Source organism: Mauremys reevesii, linkage group 2, assembly GCF_016161935.1.
Source record: "Mauremys reevesii isolate NIE-2019 linkage group 2, ASM1616193v1, whole genome shotgun sequence".
NCBI classification, from domain to species: Eukaryota; Metazoa; Chordata; order Testudines; family Geoemydidae; genus Mauremys; species Mauremys reevesii.
The window spans coordinates 5,153,137-5,172,068 of NC_052624.1; the positions used below are offsets into that span (position 1 = coordinate 5,153,137).

General features: G+C 44.8%; 1 protein-coding gene across 5 annotated transcripts in view; it reads left to right on the plus strand.

Moving 5' to 3' along the window:
• Window positions 1-18,932, plus strand: part of SETD2 (SET domain containing 2, histone lysine methyltransferase) — a 145,159-nt gene that overhangs the window by 99,356 nt on the left and 26,871 nt on the right. For all 5 annotated transcript variants that reach the window (XM_039524057.1, XM_039524060.1, XM_039524059.1 and 2 more), the window contains exons 17-19: window positions 4,059-4,193; window positions 5,279-5,418; window positions 8,500-8,611. In XM_039524057.1, the coding sequence (XP_039379991.1) occupies window positions 4,059-4,193; window positions 5,279-5,418; window positions 8,500-8,611 (387 nt within the window). The remainder of the gene's footprint in view (window positions 1-4,058; window positions 4,194-5,278; window positions 5,419-8,499; window positions 8,612-18,932) is intronic.

The window sequence follows — 18,932 nt, forward strand, 5'->3', positions numbered from 1 at the left end:
CTTGGTATATTGTTCTGTTGGTTAATTACGCTCACTGTTAATAATGTACATCTTTTTTGAGTCTAAATTTGTCTAGCTTCAACTCCCAGCTATTGGATCTTGTTATACCTTTGTCTGCTAGAACCAAGAGCCCTCTTACCTATTTTTTTATTCCTTGTGTGTAGGTACTTAGATTGTGATCAGTCACCCCTGAACCTTCTCTTTGATAAACTAGATAGACTTAGCTCCTTGAGTCTATTATTATGGGTAGGGCTTCCGATTTTAGGTTTTAACTAATAAACACCCCCAACATACACACATTTTCTTTCTCTCTCTCCCTCTCTCATGAAATAGGTGTTTACTAGATTAACACGAGAAAGACAGGAAATAATTACTTGTATCTAAGGGCTTGTCTATACAGAGCAGTAATGCAGATTATATGGATGTGATTTCTAAAGTGCATAGATTTGTTCAGCATTAACTGGTCCATTTAGACCTTGCTGGTTCTTACTAAAGATTCCCTAGTGTGCTTTAACATTGTGCAGTTTGAAACCAGTACTGTGTTAAAGCCCACTAAGGAATGTTACAAAGAGATTACTAATTACAGTACATATTCTGTAATTGTATATGTTACACATTAAAGTATATAGAAAGAGAGACCCCTGAAAAAACCAGATTTTTAGACATCTGATAAAACTCAACAATTGCTTTAAAAAAATCCCCAAAAGTGAAATCAATAAACCCCAAACTCCAGAAGCCATAACTGTAAAGTACGTTTTCAAATCCTTTAATGATTCGCATGGCTCTTCTCTGAATCCTCTCTAATTTATCAACATCCTTCCTGAATTCTAAATACTAGACCTGGATACAGTATTCCAGTAGTGATTGCATCAGTGCCAAATACAGAGGCAATATAACACCTCTGCTCCAACACGTAGGAGTAGAGGTGTTATAGTGAGTGCAGGGGACTGGACTAGAAGACCTTTTGAGGTCGCTTCCAGTTCTACAATTCTATGATTTCCCCAGTTTATATATCTGTGGATCATATTACCCCTTGTGGGTTCAGCCTGTGTACAGTACTCAAGTCTAAGGAAGCTTTGTTTTATTCAGAACTGATCCACTATTTCTTTTCAAAACAGTTCTTCATCTTAGTTAACAAGTGCAGATTTCACCCAGAGTGGGGAACCAGGGATAGCTCAGTGGTTTGAGCATTGGCCTGCTAAACCCAGGGTTGTGGGTTCAATCCTTGAGGGGGCTACTTAGGGATCTGGGGCAAAAATCAGTACTTGGTTCTGCCAGTGAAGGCAGGGGACTGGACTAGATGACCTTTCAGGCTCCCTTCTAGTTCTAGGAGATAGGGATATCTTCAATTATTATTTAGCTGTAATGGACAATATTTACCTAAAGGTGATTATTGCAGGAGAATGAAGGATTTCAGAATATCTGATTTTATTTATTTATTTATTTATTTGTTTTAATATTGTGCCCAGAACATTTTGATCACACTTTGCTTGGTACCAGTATGTCTGAGTCTTTTTACTGAGGGACTCTTGCCCTGTTGCAAGGGGGATCCAGTGGACATACCGTATTTAGATTTCCAGAAAGCCTTTGACAAGGTTTACCAAAGGCTTTTATGTAAATTGTTTTCATGGGATAAGAGGGAAGATCCTTTCATGGATTGAGAACTGGACAGGGAACAAAGGGTAGGAATTAATGGTAAATTTTCAGAATGGAGAGGGGTAACTAGTGGTGTTCCCCAAGGGTCAGTCCTAGGACCAATCCTATTGAATTTATTCATAAATGATCTGGAGAAAGGGGTAAACAGTGAGGTGGCAAAGTTTGCAGATGATACTAAACTGCTCAAGATAGTTAAGACCAAAGCAGATTGTGAAGAACTTCAAAAAGATCTCACAAAACTAAGTAATTGGGCAACAAAATGGCAAATGAAATTTAATGTGGATAAATGTAAAGTGACGCACATTGGAAAAAATAACCCCAACTATACATACAATATGATGGGGGCTAATTTAGCTACAACTAATCAGGAATGAGATCTTGGAGTCATCGTGGATAGTTCTCTGAAGACATCCCCGCAGTGTGCCGCAGCAGTCAAAAAAGCAAACAGGATGTTAGGAATCATTTTAAAAAAGGATAGAGGATAAGACGGAGGATATCTTATTGCCTTTATATAAATCTATGGTACGCCCGCATCTTGAATACTGCGTACAGATATGGTCTCCTCATCTCAAAAAGGATATACTGGCATTAGAAAAGGTTCAGAGAAGGGCAACTAAAATGATTAGGGGTTTGGAACAGGTCCTATATGAGGAGAGATTAAAGAGGCTAGGACTTTTCATCTTGGAAAAGAGGAGAGTAAGGGGGGATATGATAGAGGTATATAAAATCATCACTGGTGTGGAGAAAGTGAATAAGGAAAAGTTATTTACTTGTTCCGGTAATATAAGAACTAGGGCCCCCAAATGAAATTAATGGGCAGCAGGTTTAAAACAAATAAAAGGAAGAAGTTCTTCACACAGCGCACAGTCAACTAGTGGAACTCCTTGCCTGAGGAGGTTGTGAAGGCTAGACCTATAACATGGTTTAAAAGGGAACTAGATAAATTCATGGAGGTTAAGTCCATTAATGGCTATTAGCCAGGATGGGTAAGGAATGGTGTCCCTAGCCTCTGTTTGTCAGAAGGTGGAGCTGGATGGCAGGAGAGCGATCAGTTGATTATTACCTGTTAGGTTCACTCCCTCTGGGGCACCTGGCATTGGCCACTGTCGGTAGACAGGATACTGGGCTGGATGGACCTTTGGTCTGACCCAATATGGCCATTTTTATGTCTTCTCGGTCTGCAGATACAGATTATACCTAGGCCCTTTTCAGTGATAGAGCTTTATAAAATCATGAATGGTGAGGAGGACGTGAATAAGGAAGTGCTATTTACCCCTTTATATAACACAAGAACCAAGATCACCCAATGAAGATGGTAGGCAGCAGGTTTAAAAAAAACATAAGGAAGTACTACTTTAAACAGTGCACAGTCAACCTGTGGAACTCATTGCCAGGGGTGGTTGTGAAGGCAAAAACTATAACTGGATTTTTTTAAAATTAGATAACTTCATAGAGGATATGGCAATCAATGGCTATTAGCCAAGAAGCTCAGGGATGCACCCCAATGTTTTAGGTGTCCCAGAAGGTGGGATTGGATTATTAGGGATGAATCACTCGATAATTGCCCTGTTCTGTTCATTCCCTCTGAAGCATCTGGCACTGGCCACTGTTAAGACAGGATACTGGGCTAGATAGACCATTGTTCTAACCCAGTGTGGTCATTCTTATGTTCAGTTGTCCCGCAGAAGAGGTTCAATGTCCGAAAGCTTCTGTCCAGTGGAAGAACAAGGTGTCATTCCTTTAAGTATCAGTATTCTGCTGGAAAACTTGTATTTCATAGGTTATATGTGTCGTATCTGGAGTAGTACTGGCAGTGAGTTTTGCTCAACATAATAGCTATTTTATACTGGAGAGAGATCCAAGACATCCCTTCTTTGGATAATACTTGATCTTCGTGACAAGATACATGCAGTACATGTGTGCCCTTTATGGCAGACATTGATATCTGTTTTCAGCAAGATTGCCACCAGTTGGAGGCTCCAAAATGCCATGTAATTTAAAATGCATTGCAGGTTCTATTCATGGTGAACCTGTTCCTTGACTTAAGCATGTTCGTAACTGCATCCATTTTGCTCAGCTTTGCAGTTTTCTTCTAGTACTGACAGAATGGCCATTCTTAATGCCAAGAAATAGAATATTTTACATATTTTTTTAAACTTAAGTTTCCTTTGAAGAACAAAGATCTATCAAATTTATGTAAAACATTTTATGAAGTTAAAAATGCAGTGATACATATTCCTGCTTCAGAACAGTTGTACAACAGAAACAGTGTATTCCACTCTCCACTGCATCTTGAAATAAACCAGTTTTACCCTGTTTCTATGTTCCACCTTTGATCACAGAAGTAACAAAAGATTTTCAATAAGGGAACTGATTTCCCAGTTTCTGTTGCTTTGTTTCAGAGTTACGCACAGCCAGCTCTTCAGTATATCCAAGGGCAGCAGATTTACACAGCTCATCCACAGGGAGTGGTGGTACAGCCGACGACAGCAGTAACAACGATCGTAGCAGCCGGGCAGCCTCAGCCCATACAGCAGGTGAGACCTGGAGCGTTACAGTCCAGCCTGGTAACATGCCAGCAACTTATGGGGTGCAATTTTTTTCATGACCCATGAGAGAGAATGGTTTGATGTATATCTCATGTCCATATCCCCTAAACTGTAACTAGAAAGCCAGTGGATTTACTGTCAAAAGGGTAGTTAAAACCTAGAGTTGATTTCTTTGCAAACGGCATCCTTTCCCTTGCTGTACTGTCTGGCATTGTGAGAAGGGCTGGTTGATTTCATATCCACCCTTCTTGTCTCCCACTCAGTAGCATTTGTACACATAGTACTCCCATAAACTATCTTAAAATGGCATGTCCTTTTCTCCTCCCTCCCTCTCTCTTTGTGTGGACTTTGCTGTGAATGATTCCTAAGCTTGATCCTCTGTCCTGAGAAAAGAGAATCACTTGTGTTATGTTTGGTGATCTGGCCTCAACGCTGCTCTGTGTAAGGGAAATATCTCTGCCTCCCTACCAGCCTCCTGTCTCCCCACTGTATTGGAAAGGTGATTAGGTTCTGTAGTGGCCTTGGTTTCAGACTGGATTCACTATACTAGGCCTTTATCACGTGAAAAGGGCTGTTGGTGCTGTTCCTGTCGGCCACCTCACGGAATGACATAGATTCCTCTGAGGCTGCCTAAAGTTATGTCTACACGACAGACATCTGCTGGCATAGCTACATCAATCGGGTTGTGATCCTTGGCCGACATAACTGTGGCATCAGAAGCCCTGAGTACATATGCAATTATACCAGCAAAACTGTGCTTTTACCAGTATAGCTCATTTCACTCATCTTTGCGGGTATAGCTGTGTCCGCACTAGGAGCACTTTGCTGGGATAGTATGCCAATTTTCCTATACATATTAGGCACTTCTAGTGTAGACATGGTCTTAAACTCGCTAAGTTAATCAGAAGCATCACAGTGAAAGTGAAGGGTGGCCCACTTGACTACTGCTTTATGAATGTACTTGGTCAGGTAACCATTACTTTCTTATGCACCGTAGCTTTGTATTAAAAACTTTGTAATTTTGTCGTTCTTTGCTCAACTTTCGCTCTTTGCTGTTGTTGGGGTATTTTTAGCCAGAGCTGGTAGTGACCAACAATCTTCTGGATCTACCACCGCCATCTCCTCCAAAACCCAAAACCATTGTCCTCCCTCCCAACTGGAAAACCGCCCGCGATCCAGAGGGGAAGATCTATTATTACCATGTGATCACAAGGTAAATGCTCACTTACCTATTCAGTGCTGGTGTTCTTATTCATGTGTAAAAAGCGCACCCTTATTCTGAGTTGGCGGTATTCCAAACTACTGTGCAATGTATTGTACTGTCTCTACAATGCCACAGCAAGGTGCTGCAGGAGTTAGTGCTGGGGATTCGTTTAGCAGTGTCCCCCTATGTCAGCACTGAGCCGATAACCCAGAATGATGGTAGGTGTGCTCTCCTTGAGTACTGCTTCACACCCCCACAGTCAGACTATGAAACTCCATTGCCAAAGGATTTTGTGAAGGCCAAAAGTAAAACTGGGTTGGAAAAAGGATTAGATAGACATTGATGGATCTATCCTCCATCAACTTATTAGCCAAGATAGTCAGGGATGCAACCTCGTGCTCTGGGTGTCCCTAAACCTCTGGCTGTTAGAAGCTGGGACTGGGTGATAGGGGATGGGTCCCTCGATACATTTCCCCCTTTTGTTCACTCCCACTGAAGCATCTGTCACCGGCCACTGTCAAAAGACAGGATACTGGGCTAGATGGACCATTGGTCTGACCCAGTATGGCCATTCTTCTGTTCTTATGCTTTATGTGGTTAAGGTTTTTCATGGTTAATATAAGTCAGAAAAGAGGTTTGGATGGGAATTCAGTTTCTTAGGACTTGTCTGGATTGGGCAGTGATCAATCCAGCCAGGGTCGATTTATTGCATCTAGTCTAGACACAATCAATCGACTGCAGAGCGCTCTCCTGTCAACTCCGGTACTCCACCAGGGCGAGAGGCGCCAGCGGAGTCGACAGGAGAGCGTCAGCTGTCGACTTACCACAGTGAAGACACCGCAGTAAGTAGATCTAAGTACGTCGACTTCAGCTATGTTGTTCATGTAGCTGAAGTTGTGTAACTTAGATCAACATCTCTTTCTCTCTCTCTCCTCCCTCCCACTCCCCCAAGTGTAGACTAGGCCTTTTTAAGGAGAGCTAGTGTCAATAGTTCCATTTTTAAAAAAAACCCTGACTCTGTTGTTGATTTGTGCTATCCCTATTTGTACTAGGCTTTACGAGCCCCATGTAGTACCAACATAAGGAGCATTTCAGAACACCAGGCAATGGGAAGACCTTACTGATTGCCTAACAACAATTAATATTGCGTGTCTGGGGAGTCTGCGTATGAAAGGAATGACATGCAATTCAGCCTTCAGCTGTTGGTATTGATACGTTTAGGCAACGAATCCTCCATCGGTTGCTTTGGAAACTGCTGACTGAACATTTTTAGACTTAAACTCATAGCAGTCTTACCCCCTGGAAATGTTTTGTAAGCACTTGTTTTAAGTAGCAGCATTCCAAGGCTGATTCAGTAGAGTCAGATTGCATGACTACTCATTTTCCCCACCTTTTACTTATCAGTCCATTTTTCCCTATGGGGCAGATATTAGTTTAATATTATGGTTTATGTAGTGATGGAATAAAATCCAGCTGTCCACCATTAAGTAGGATTTAAAAATAGCATCTTGGGTTTGCAGAAGGACATGTGGTCCATTTAAACAAGCATATTTGATTTTCCCCACAGTCCTCTCATAGACTCTTTAACAGCAGAAGGGACCATCATGATCATCTAATCTGACCTGCACATTGCAGGCCAGAGAACCTCACCCACCCACTCCTGTAATAGACCCCTAAGCTCTGGCTGAGTTTACTGAACTCTTCAAATCAAGATTCAAAGACTTCAAGTTACTGAAAATCCATCATTTACTCTCCTCCCTGACCCCACCCCAAAAATAAGTTTGTTTGGATTGTGATTGTCTGGGTACTTCCATTGATGAATCAAAACCAGAACCTTCAAACCAGATAGTCCCTTTTCTTCAGGGTTTCAGATTTTGTCCATAGTATACAGACAGCTATAAGTCTAGGCCATGTTTGGAATCAAAACATGATGGAAAAGACCTATAGCATTTGGTCATTTAGTCTGTCTGCCAGAGCCCAGTGCAGAATAGTTCTCTCTGTTGTCCCCTTCAGGATTTTGATTAGTCTAATTTTAAATTATTCCAGTGATGGGATGGGGCTTCCAAAACTTCTCCTGGGAGACCGTTCCACAATCAAATAGCATTTTTAAGACATCTTTCCTGATAGCCTAAATTTTCCATTGCGCCCTTTCATCCCATTACTTGTACTTATCCCATCTTGGATCACACGAAACAATTTCTCTCCCTTGTTGATGGATATACCCTTTTAGCTGGCAATTATATCTCATTTGTCATCATTTAGCCAAGCTTTTCCATATTAAATTAATTATTCATCAGTCAATCGATCTCTCCAGTCCTTTGTTCATTCTTGTTGCTCTTCTTATGAAATCTTCCCTGTATGTCTGCATCTTTCCAGTAATGAAATGCCTAGAACTGAACACTTGATTCCAGGTGTGGTCTGACCTCATTTCTGTAGAGAAGAGACTACTACCCTCAGGCTCTGTAACGTGCCGTCTCTGTACAGGCAAACCGAAACCGCACTGTTTCTGCTTACTACCATGTTGCTTTGTAAATTCATGTAATCCCAACACCTTTCAGCATTAGTCTCCCAGGTATATGATGATTTCCCCAGATGCACTAGCTTGGATATTTTTGGATTGAACCTCATTTTATTTCATAGACATGTCTATAGTGCATAATTCTCTGTCTTCACTGGCAGTCATAACTACCCTATTTGGTGGTATCTGTGTATGCTATTATTGTGCTATTAGTCATTATTGATCTGGAAGAAGGGCAACATCAAGATTAGGTCTGCCCCTAATCCAGTGGCATGCTCATTGATGCCGCAACATGAAATGAATTGCTGTTTGTTGTTGATTTATTTATAATACTTTCAATGCTTGTGACACTGTTCATATCCCTGTCAATTCAAAATATTCTTTTCAGGAAGTTTTTGTGAGGCACTGATTATGTGCAATCAAAGCTGAGAGTCCTGCCCCCAGTCAGTTATTTGCAAGAAGGCAATCAGGGCTGGCTTCCAAGTGTCCAGAATAGAGGACATGATGGTAATTTCATGTGTGTGCTTCCATTACTCCAAGAGATGAGTGAGACCGTTCCCTTCTTTCTCTAGGCAAACCCAGTGGGATCCTCCTACTTGGGACAGCCCCGGAGATGATGCCAGCCTCGAACATGAAGCTGAGATGGACCTTGGGACTCCAACGTACGATGAAAACCCAATGAAGGTAAGTGTGCAATCAGCAGGTGAAACGTCTCCTCTTTCACAGCTTCTTTAAATGGAGAGTGGAAAATTTGTGTCATTCCGTAAGTCCTGTGGCCAAATAGTCTACAGTGTGGCAAATACAAGCATGCGAGAAAGTTCAAATTGTTGAAGGGGTGGATGACCATATCTTATGTAGACTGAGTATGAACAGAAGATAGAGGTGTTCTTTTAAATGTGGGGACGGAAAAGCTCAAATTAATGGTCTGGCTGGATGTTTCTGAAAGCTTTGTTAGTAAATCATGAAACAAGGTTTTCCTTGACCCTTTGACATAAGAAATAGGTGACCCTTTCCAATAAGAAAATATATTAGTAGAGTGTTGGGCCCCTCTAGCTCTAGAGAACACTAGTTCCACCTGTTCTGTCCCATAGCTGCTGAAGAAGTTTCTCTTCATTATCTGGAACTCCTCTTGCTGGAGCTAGGAGGGGCCCTGGTAGACTCCCTCTCAGAGATGATAGCTTGTTTGTTAGAGGTCTTCCTGATGTTCCAGCTCCCCATTCCTCTGCCAAATAAATAAATACCCATATAGGGTTATTATTGACCCTGACACTAGCTCTTTTACAAAGTCAGTGTCATGGATCCAGTGTTTGAGTCTGGCTGAGCAAAGAGAATTATCTTGTGTTGTTGGTCTAGAAATAATTTTTGTATGTCCATTTAGAGGTCATACTCTTAAAGCTGGGCATCAGCATTGCCCAGTGTGGAATCCCTTTTCTGGAATTGGGATTCAAGTGCAACTTGAGAGAGAAAAGCTTACTTTTCTTCTTCGAGTGATTGCACATGTCCATTCCACGCTAGGGGAGTACGCGCCTTGAGCACAGTTGCCGGAAATTTTTCTCTCAATGGTACCTGTCAGATTGGCTCCAGTGCCTCCTGGTGCCGCATGCTCACAGTGCTGGTATAAAGGGGCCAGCCAACCCCACACCCCATCAGTTCCTTCTTACCGCCCATGACGGATGCTGGAACTGCTCACTTGCCCGGTTTCTTTCTTCTAGTTATTTATTTTTCATTTGGACTGTAAATAGTTCTTGTACATAGTTTAGTTGAAAATACTGCCTTATTAGTGGATTTTCATCCGCCCCCTGTACCTCCTGCAGCAAGCCTATGCCTTTGAGTGACGCACATGCCAGTTGCTTAAAGTGCTTGGGTGAGGCTCATGTCCGGGACCATTGTCATATCTGCTGGGAATTTAAGCCTCATATGAAGGACCAGGAGACCATATGGAAGTTCCTATTTATGGAAGAGGCACTCAGATGCTCTGCAGAGCCGAGCTGGTCAGACTCAGTACTGAGTACTTTAGCATCGGTGAGGATTGCTGTTCCCACTGTCAGGGACTCTCACCATTCTCTGGTGTCGAAAAGGAAACATAAGAAGCAGCTGGCCGAGAGGGGGCATTCCCCTCCATTGAGTCCAGTACCAGACCAGCCTGTGCCACAGGGACAACGAGGGTCCAGTGCGATTGTGGTTCCATCTGCCCTGGAGGTGTTCGCGGCTGCAAGAGACTTGCTGGAGTTATTGGTACCACCATCAATCCAAGAGCAGGTGTCAGCGGTGCAGGTGGATAGAAAGGAGCATGTCACCCCAAGCTGCCCTCTGTACCGTCTAGCGGGGAACCATCCCTGCTATCCTCAATGCAGGCCTCCCTGTCTCAGCACTGATCTCCAGAACCGATGAGTACTGCACCTCCATGGTCCCCAGAGGAGGGCTCGATGTCTGAGTTGGAAGTGGGGTCGTATACCTAGCAGAGGGGTTGCTGTTGGTACTCCCCGGTCAGCCCTTTGGTGATGGTGGACCCAGGCTCAGATACCTCTGAGCGCTTGGCCCAGTGTGCACTGGCCTATGCCAATGCAATGGCCATTTTGGAACCCTTGGGGTTTTCCCCCAATGTCAGGGGCACATTCCAGACACTCATATTTGGTGGCCATGGAGAGGACTTCTCCATCCCATCATGCAGCACCTGACCTGGACTCCGATACCGAACCCAGTACTGATCCTTAGGATCTAGACCTGCAGGACCCAGTCGCTGCAGAACGAGACAAGGAGGACCCCTTGCTGGTGATGACTTCAAAGCTCATCAGGAGCTGTTGAATCAGGTGGCTTCGAACTTAGGGCTGCAGCTGGAGATAGTCAAAGAATCCTCCCACAGCCTCGTCGACATCTTGGCTGCAGCGAGGCCGACTACGGTGGCTCTGCCTCTCAACGAGGCTATCATGGGACCAGTTAAAGCCTTGTGGTAAAACTCGTACTCCCTGCCACCCACCTGTGGAGAGCTAAGAAGCAGTACTTTGTTCCCACCCAAGGGTATGAGTACTTGTACTCCCACCTCCAACCGGGGTCCCTGGTGGTCTCAGGGGCCACCGAAAGAGAGAGACTGGCTGCATGGAGCGACCCCTAAGACAAAGGACTCAAAGAAGCTAGACCTATTTAGTAGAAAGGTTTATTCTACAGAAGGTTTACAGCTCCACTTGTCCAACCAACAGGTGTTGTTAGGGAGATACGATTTTAATGCCTAGGACTCCATGTCAAAGTTCAGAGACTTGCTTCCCCAGGTGTCCAGGCAGGAGGTCCCATCTTCTACCAGTGTGGAGAAGTCAATAGCCAGGGCCTTCCTGCAGGCCATCTTGGACACGGCAGTCTCAGTGGCTGAATCCCTAGCCATGCACAGGTGTTCTTGTCTGTAGTCGTTGGGCCTGCTAATGGAGGGCCAGCAGTCTCTCCAGGACCTTCTGTTTGAAGGGGCCTTGCTCTTCTTAGACAAGACAGATGCAAAGCTCCATGGACTGAAGGACTCCAGAGCTCTACCCTCAGTCCCTGGGCCTTTACACCCCAGAGCCCTTGAGGGAACATTTCAAGCGTCAGCAGAGTGCCCATTTCTCCACCCGGCCATCCCAACCTACAAAAGAAATGAAGCTGGGGTTTTAGCTGCAGACAGCCACCTCCATCCACCTCAACATCTCTACCCGCCCTACCCAGATACTCGGGGGGAGGGGGTGAGAAACGGATGGTGACACGACCTCTAAGCAGAGCTTTTGACGGGATGTCTGAGGGCATTATATCAGTTCCCATAATGCTGGATCCTGCCTTTCCACTGTTTTCAGACTGCCTGTCCCACTTCAGCTGAGCAGGATCTCATATAACCACAGACTATTGGGTGCTGAGTACTGTAGAGATGGGTTATGCTCTCCAGCTTGTTCCCACCCCTCCATCCTACCCTCCCTGTCCCTCTCCAGGGACCTTCTCACAAGCAACTCTTAGCCCCAGAGGTGCACGCCCTCCTCCGAGTGGGAGCCGTGGAGGAGGTTCCTCAGAATTTAGGGGGAAGGTGTTTACTTTATTTGCTAATTCCCAAAGCCAAAGGTATGTCAGGCCTGTCTTAGACCTGCGCCATCTCAACGGCTATCTCAAAAGGCTAAAGTTCTGCATAGTCTCCTTGGCCACCATCATTCCCTCCCTGGATTCGAGGGACTGGTATGCTGCTCTCCATTTGAGAGGCGCCTATTTCCACATCAGTTTTCCAAGGACAAAGGTTACTCAAGTTCATTCTGAATCCAGCCCACTATCAATTTGCTGTTCTTTCATTCGGCCTGTTGGCAGCCCCATGGATTTTTATGAAATGCATGGTGATACTGGCGGTCGTCTTGAGAAGGCATGGGGTACAAGTGTACCCGTATCTCAACAACTCGATAGTCCAGCAGTGGCCAACCTGAGCCTGAGAAGAAGCCAGAATTTATCAATGTACAGTAACTCCTCACTTAACGTTGTAGCTATGTTCCTGAAAAATGTGACTTTAAGCGAAATTATGTTAAGCGAATCCAATTTCCCCATAAGAATTAATGTTAAGGGGGGGGGTAGGTTCCAGGGAAATGTTTTTCCCCAGACAAAAAACTATATATACACACACGTTTTAAACAAACAATTTAATACTGTTCACAGCTATGATGATTGTGAAGCTTGGTTGAGGTGGTGAAGTTAGAGGGTGGGATGTTTCCCAGGGAATGCCTTTCTGCTAAATCAGTGGTTCTCAAACTTTTGTACTGGTGACCCCATTCACATAGCAAGCCTCTGAGTGCGGACCCCCCCCCCCCAAATTAAAAATACTTTTTTATATTTTTAACACCATTATAAATGCTGGAGGCAAAGCAGGGTTTGGGGTGGAGGTTGACAGCTCACGACCCCCCATGTAGTAACCTCATGACCCCCTGAGGGGTCCTGACCCCCAGTTTGAGAATCCCTGTGCTAAATGATGAACTAGCACTCGGCTGAGCCCTCAAGGGCAGCAGGAATGGAAGGGAGGGGAGATAGCATAGCAGACAGAAACAGACACACACCTTGTGTGTGGAGGAGAGAGAGAAATGCACACTGCCCCTTTAAGTAAGCTGACCCACTTTTAAGTGGATCAGGAAGTTGAGAGAGCAGCTGCTGCCCCAGGCTCTCTCTGTCTGGGTCTGTGTCCCCACCCTGCTCTATGTGGAGAAGAAGGGGTAAGCGGGTTGTAGGAGCAGGGGGGAAGGGGACACCCTGACATTAGCGCCCCCCCTCCCCACAGCAAGCAGGAGGCTCCGGGAGCAGCTCCAAGGCAGAGAGCAGGAGCATCACATGGCAGTGGCGGGAGGGATAGCCTGCTGGCAGCTGCAGTGCAGGGAACTTAGGGGAGCGGGGAGCTGATGGGGGGGCTGCCGTTCCACCCTGGTTCCAAGCCCCCACCAGCTAGCGGCAACAGGCTGCTCTTCCTGCAAGCAGCGGACAAAGCATTTAAAGTTGTGCAGTGCCCCCTTCTAATGAGCATGTTCCCTAATTGATCAGCAGCGTAACAGTATTAACCGGGATGACTTCAAGTGAGGAGTTACTGTGCATTGCTGACCTATTACTGTGGCTCTTTAGCAGCCCCCCATCAGCTCCCCCACCCCGCTCCCAGTGCCTCCCACTGGCAGCCCCGATCAGCTGTTTTGTGGCCTGCAGGAGGCTCTGTGGGGAGTAGGGGCAGGGGTTGAGCACCAAGCTCCCCCAGCACATTGGAACGTTGGCGCCTGTAGCTCCAGCCCTGGAGTCGGTGCCTATACAAGGAGCCGCATATTAACTTCCGAAGAGCCGCAGGTAGGTCCAAGGCCCAGTGTCTGCCTCATTCAGTCAACCTTTCAGGCGTTGGGCCTGCTGTTAAACAGACGTCTACCCTCACCCCGGTGCAGAGGATAGAGTTTATTGGAGCAGTGCTCAACTCCAGCCAGACCAAGGCCTTCCTCCCAGAAACCCGCTTCCAGATGATAGCATCATTAATAGCACAGGCCCAGGCCCACCCTCTCACAGTGGCACTGCCTCAAACTTCTATGGCCTTGTGCACATACGTAGAGTGGTAGGCAGGGCTACACCTCTGACCTTTTCAAGCGTGGCCGGCCTCAGTGTTCTCACCAAGCTGCCACCACGTGGACTCAGTGCTCACTGTACCTCCCCTGGTCCTCGCCCCCTCTCGATTGGTGACAGGACCCTATGACGGTTCCCTTCATCAGGCTCCAGCCTTCATTATCCTTAGTCTTGGATGCGTCAGAGCTAGGATGGGGGGGCTCGCCTGTGGCACCTCAGGACCCCATGGCCTTTGGGCCCAGGAAGAGCTATCATTACATATCCGCGTCAGAGAACTCGGAGTGATCTGCCTAGCTGGTCAGGTGTTCCACTGCACATCGCAAACAAGAGCATGCTAGTGCTCACAGACAACACGGCAGCCATGTACTACCTCAGCAGGTAGGGTGGGGCTCGCTCGTCCCCCCTGTGCTGGGAAACTATTCGCTTATGGGAGTTTTGCATAATGCACTCAATCCACCTCGAAGCTCCTCACCTTCAGGGGGCCCAGAACGAACTCTCAGATCACCTCAGCAGATCTTTCCCCAGTCACCATGAGTGCTTCCTCCATCCCGACATAGTCGTTTTCCAGCAGTGAGGGACTACCCATATAGTCCTGTTTGTGACCAGACACAACAAGAAATGTCGCCAGTTTTGTTCCCTGCAAGGCCCGGGCTTGCACATGGACGCTTTCTTGCTCCCTTGGACGGAGCATCTTGTTTACACACACTCTCCCCCCACCATTCCACTTGTGCACAAGGCCCCATTAGCACTGGTTTGCCACACTGCTAGGTCTTTTAGAAGTGACTCCAATACCACTCCCTCTCCTCCTGAACCTGATCCCACAGGACCATGGTTTAATGCTCCACCCAAACCTCAGCACCCTCCACCTGACAGCTTGGAAGCTCCATGGCTGAATCCCGTGGAGTTGGCCTGTTCAGAGTGAGTCCGCCAGGTCCTTTCAGGTAGCAGGAAACCCTCTACCAGAGCTATATACCTCACCAAGTGGAAGTGCTTTTCCATTTGGACTTCCCAGCACACGATCGTCTGTGGAGACTGTTCCTGGAGTACGTGCAACATCTAAAACAGCAAGGTCTGGCGATCTCATCAGTTAAAGTACACCTTGCAGTGATCTCGGTGTTCCACCATCCAATGGATAGCTGATTAGTTTTCTTGCATGAAATGTCCATCTGCTTCCTGAAGGCCTAGAAAGACTATACCCACAGATTCTGGAGCCCGTTCCCTTGGGGGACCTAAACCCCATCTGGTCAAAACTCATGGGTCCCCTGTTTGGAGCTGCTGGCAACGTGTCCCCTATAATACTTTTCCTGGAAAATGGCCTTTCTGGTGGCTATTACATTGGCCAGAAGGGTCTCAGAGATTTGGGCCCTTGCGTCAGAACCCCCCATACACAGTCTTATTTAAGGACAAGATACAGCTACGCCCTCACCCCAGATTCCTCCCAAAGATAGTTTTGCAGTTTCCCAGTAATCAGGCAATTTTCCTGCTGGTTTTCTTTCCGAAACCTCACGCAAACGGAGGAACAACATGTCCAGACACTGGATGTTAAATGTACCCTAGTGCTCTGTATAGAGAGGACGGAACCATTCCATAGATCCACTGAGGGGACAATTTCTGGTGACTGTGCTCGAAGCACGCCCGCACCTAACATGGAATGGACATGTGCCACACATCTTGGAGAACAACAGTTACGAAAGGTGTGTGTGGGGGCGGGGGTTGGCTTATAAACGAACCAGCTTATGATTGAGTATATACGGTACTTTCCAGGTTTCACTGAGCCCACCTTACTGGCCCATTTAGACTTTTTTAAAAGCTGCTATTTAGCTTTACAGTTAAGCACTCTTCTATGGATACATAGTTTGACTGCTCTTACTTCAAACGCTGATGGTTTAACTCTCTCAACGGAGCCATTATTGCCTGTATTGTTAGTGCATTAAGGGATTGTAAATCCAAGGATTGTCTGTCATATATGTAGCTGAGAGTTAAAAATGTGTAGCAAAATCCCACTGAGAACGTAACTTCACTTGCAAAGCAAACAAAGAGTGGAGCAGGCTTCATTTTTCTTAACATCCAGTGGCCTCTGTCCAAGGTCTCAGTGAGGATCTGAAATCATAACTTTTTTCTTTTCTTGCACTTCTACAAGTTAAACAAATGAGGGTAAAAAGGAGACCTGTGTCAAGGTGCACTGGAGAAAGTGTTTTATTGGGTTATAGCATCATAAAATCATAAGACTGGAAGGGACCTTGAGAGGTCATCTAGTCCAGTCCCCTGCACTCATGGCAGGACTAAGTTATAACTTCCTGGAAATGGTTTACTATGGACATAGCAAGATTCTAATGTCAACAGGTTTAGGGACTATATTTTCAGAACAACTCAGCACCCAGAAGCTCTTTGAAAACGCAACAAAACTGATCAACTTCCATCTTTCCAGCCCCACCACAATCCTGAAAACTCCCAGGCCAACCTCCTGCTTAGACTATTCCCTCTCTCTACCCCCTGCTAGCCTCCTTTCTATCTCCCATGGTAATGCACTACTAGTTAACCCATCTTCTTCCTGCTAGTTGCCCACACAGTGCTCAAGTCACGAGCTCTCAGATACAGGGGAAGCACCAGGTGAATTTCACTGAGTATTTCTGTTGCTTATATTACCGAGCCATCCAGGATTGGACCCTGTTGTTCTAGGCGCTGTACGAACATAGAGATAGATGTTGTGCCTGCCATGAAGAGCTCTGCTCTAAGCAGGAGTATCCTTGTCCCACTTCACTTCTAAAATGGGAGGCTTTCCTCAGCCTCATGTACAAATGTGCGTAGGGCTCTCCTAAAAGCCCTTGAAAACGTCCAGTTCCTAGGTGTTGCCACCTGGAAAGAAGCCAGGCTCCTAGAGGTTAATAAAATCCATGTTGTTTTTTTTCCTCTAAGTATAACATTCAGCATTCTGTTATAAATACCTAATTTGCAAATGTTTACTCCCTTGCGAAAAAAGACCACAAAAATAATGAGCAAGAACTTGGTATACAGCTGCTCGGCTGTGGAGCAGTTAGTTTTGCAAATTGTCAAAAAAATCCATCAGGTCATTTTAACTACTTTGCTGTTAGTTCTGTATCCCCTCCACTGCATTTGCTTTCCACTGGAATCCATGGAATGTCAAGACATTCCTGGTATGACAGGCAGCAGTCATGTCCCTTAAAATAGATGAGTCGTGAAGATACACACAGCTTGTCGTTTCTGGTTCACTTTTGCCTGTGTAGTTTTTTAAAAAGGCAGCTGAGTACATTTTCAGTGCAGTGAGTTTCCAGTGTGACTTAGCTAACTCCCTACGCCACACCATTTTGAAAATGTTTCCCTTGAAAGTAATTAGTGTGATGGGGAAAAGGATTAAAAATTCTATAAATTAATTTCCTTTATGAATGCTCTTGATTTTTAAAAGTGAAAGAAATGTTAAATTTTTACTTTTCACCATTTATATAGTTACTTTTTTCAGACTGAGTTAAATGCAAGAAATCTAGTCAATTTACCTTTTGCTTATAATCCACTTCTGGTCAATTTTATTTTCTTGTTTACCTGTACTAACCCAGTCCTGCTTGGTGTAGGTTGCAAACAGCACAGGGAAGTTGTTGCATACAAACCAAAAGCACACTTTTCCCATCTAAACTTAAAAGGACATTTCAGTTAAGTTTTGTAAAACATTTATTAAACAAAACCTGTATCTTAGACTTTCCTAATGTCCTTTTAATTAGAATACGTTAGTTTGTCTACTTGAAAATAAAGGCTTCACTCTTCCTGGGAATGAGAAATGAATTGGAAAAAGTGGTTGCTTTTTGTTCTGAGCAATCAAACTCTGGAATCTGTTATGTCTGAATCTTGCCTTTAGGTAGTAACTTAATGGTGCCTGGACTAACAATGGTAGGGATGCTTCCTGTTGTAAATGGCAGAGGACCTGATCTGCATTAATTTGTGTTAGGAATGGGTCCTTTTGTAAATCCAGATGTTTCGTTTGGGTCAGAGACAGTCGTCATTTTAAAGGATCGATAGCTTTTAGTCTCTGTATTAAATGTATAGTGACTAGATTACACTTTATTTTCAAGTACAGTATGATAAAATACACTTATGTGCTGTTGGTAAAAGATAACCGTTAGAAATGGGGAAATGGTCATAAAAAAGATATACAAAGTTTTGGAATATATAATCAATAGACTAGATGGTGTTGAAAGGACACCAACTTAAAAATCACATCTGTTTTGCTTTACCTAGTATAGATGCCTTAAATTACAGTAACAAAGTTTGAGGGGGAGGGGAATGTTTTTCTGTATTTTCCAATTTTTCTGTGCATTTGGCAGGAAAATTTTGCATGGTCAGTTTCACTGTTTCTCCTGCACAGTCAGTTTTTTCTGTTAGTGTGGGTCTTTCCTGCATCAACAGGAGTACCACTTTCCCCCAAAAAAGCAACCCCAACATTTTTTTTATTTAAATATAGGACAATTAAATTGTAACGCCACAGAAACTGGTAGGGAGACTCTGGGCAGCTGAAAGTACTATTAATTTGCATCTTGAAAATATATGGAGATGTACCTATCTCATGGAACTGGAAGGGACCCTGAAATGTCATTGAGTCCAGCCCCCTGCCTTCACTAGCAGGACCAAGTAATGATTTTGCCCTAGATCCCTAAGTGGCACCCTCAAGGATTGAACTCACAACCCTGGGTTTAACAGGTCAATGCTCAACCCACCAAGCTATCCCTCCCCCAAATTGATTGTATCGCATTAAAATTTTCAGCATTTTGTGCCTTGAGATCTCACCAAATTAGACACTTTTCCTGCTGTTAGATAACTTTGCTATAAAATGAAAGACTTCATGCCATATTTCAGGCTGATACTGCTTCAGCATCCCACTGACATCATGATGCATTATCAGTGCTGAGATGTGGCTTGTCGG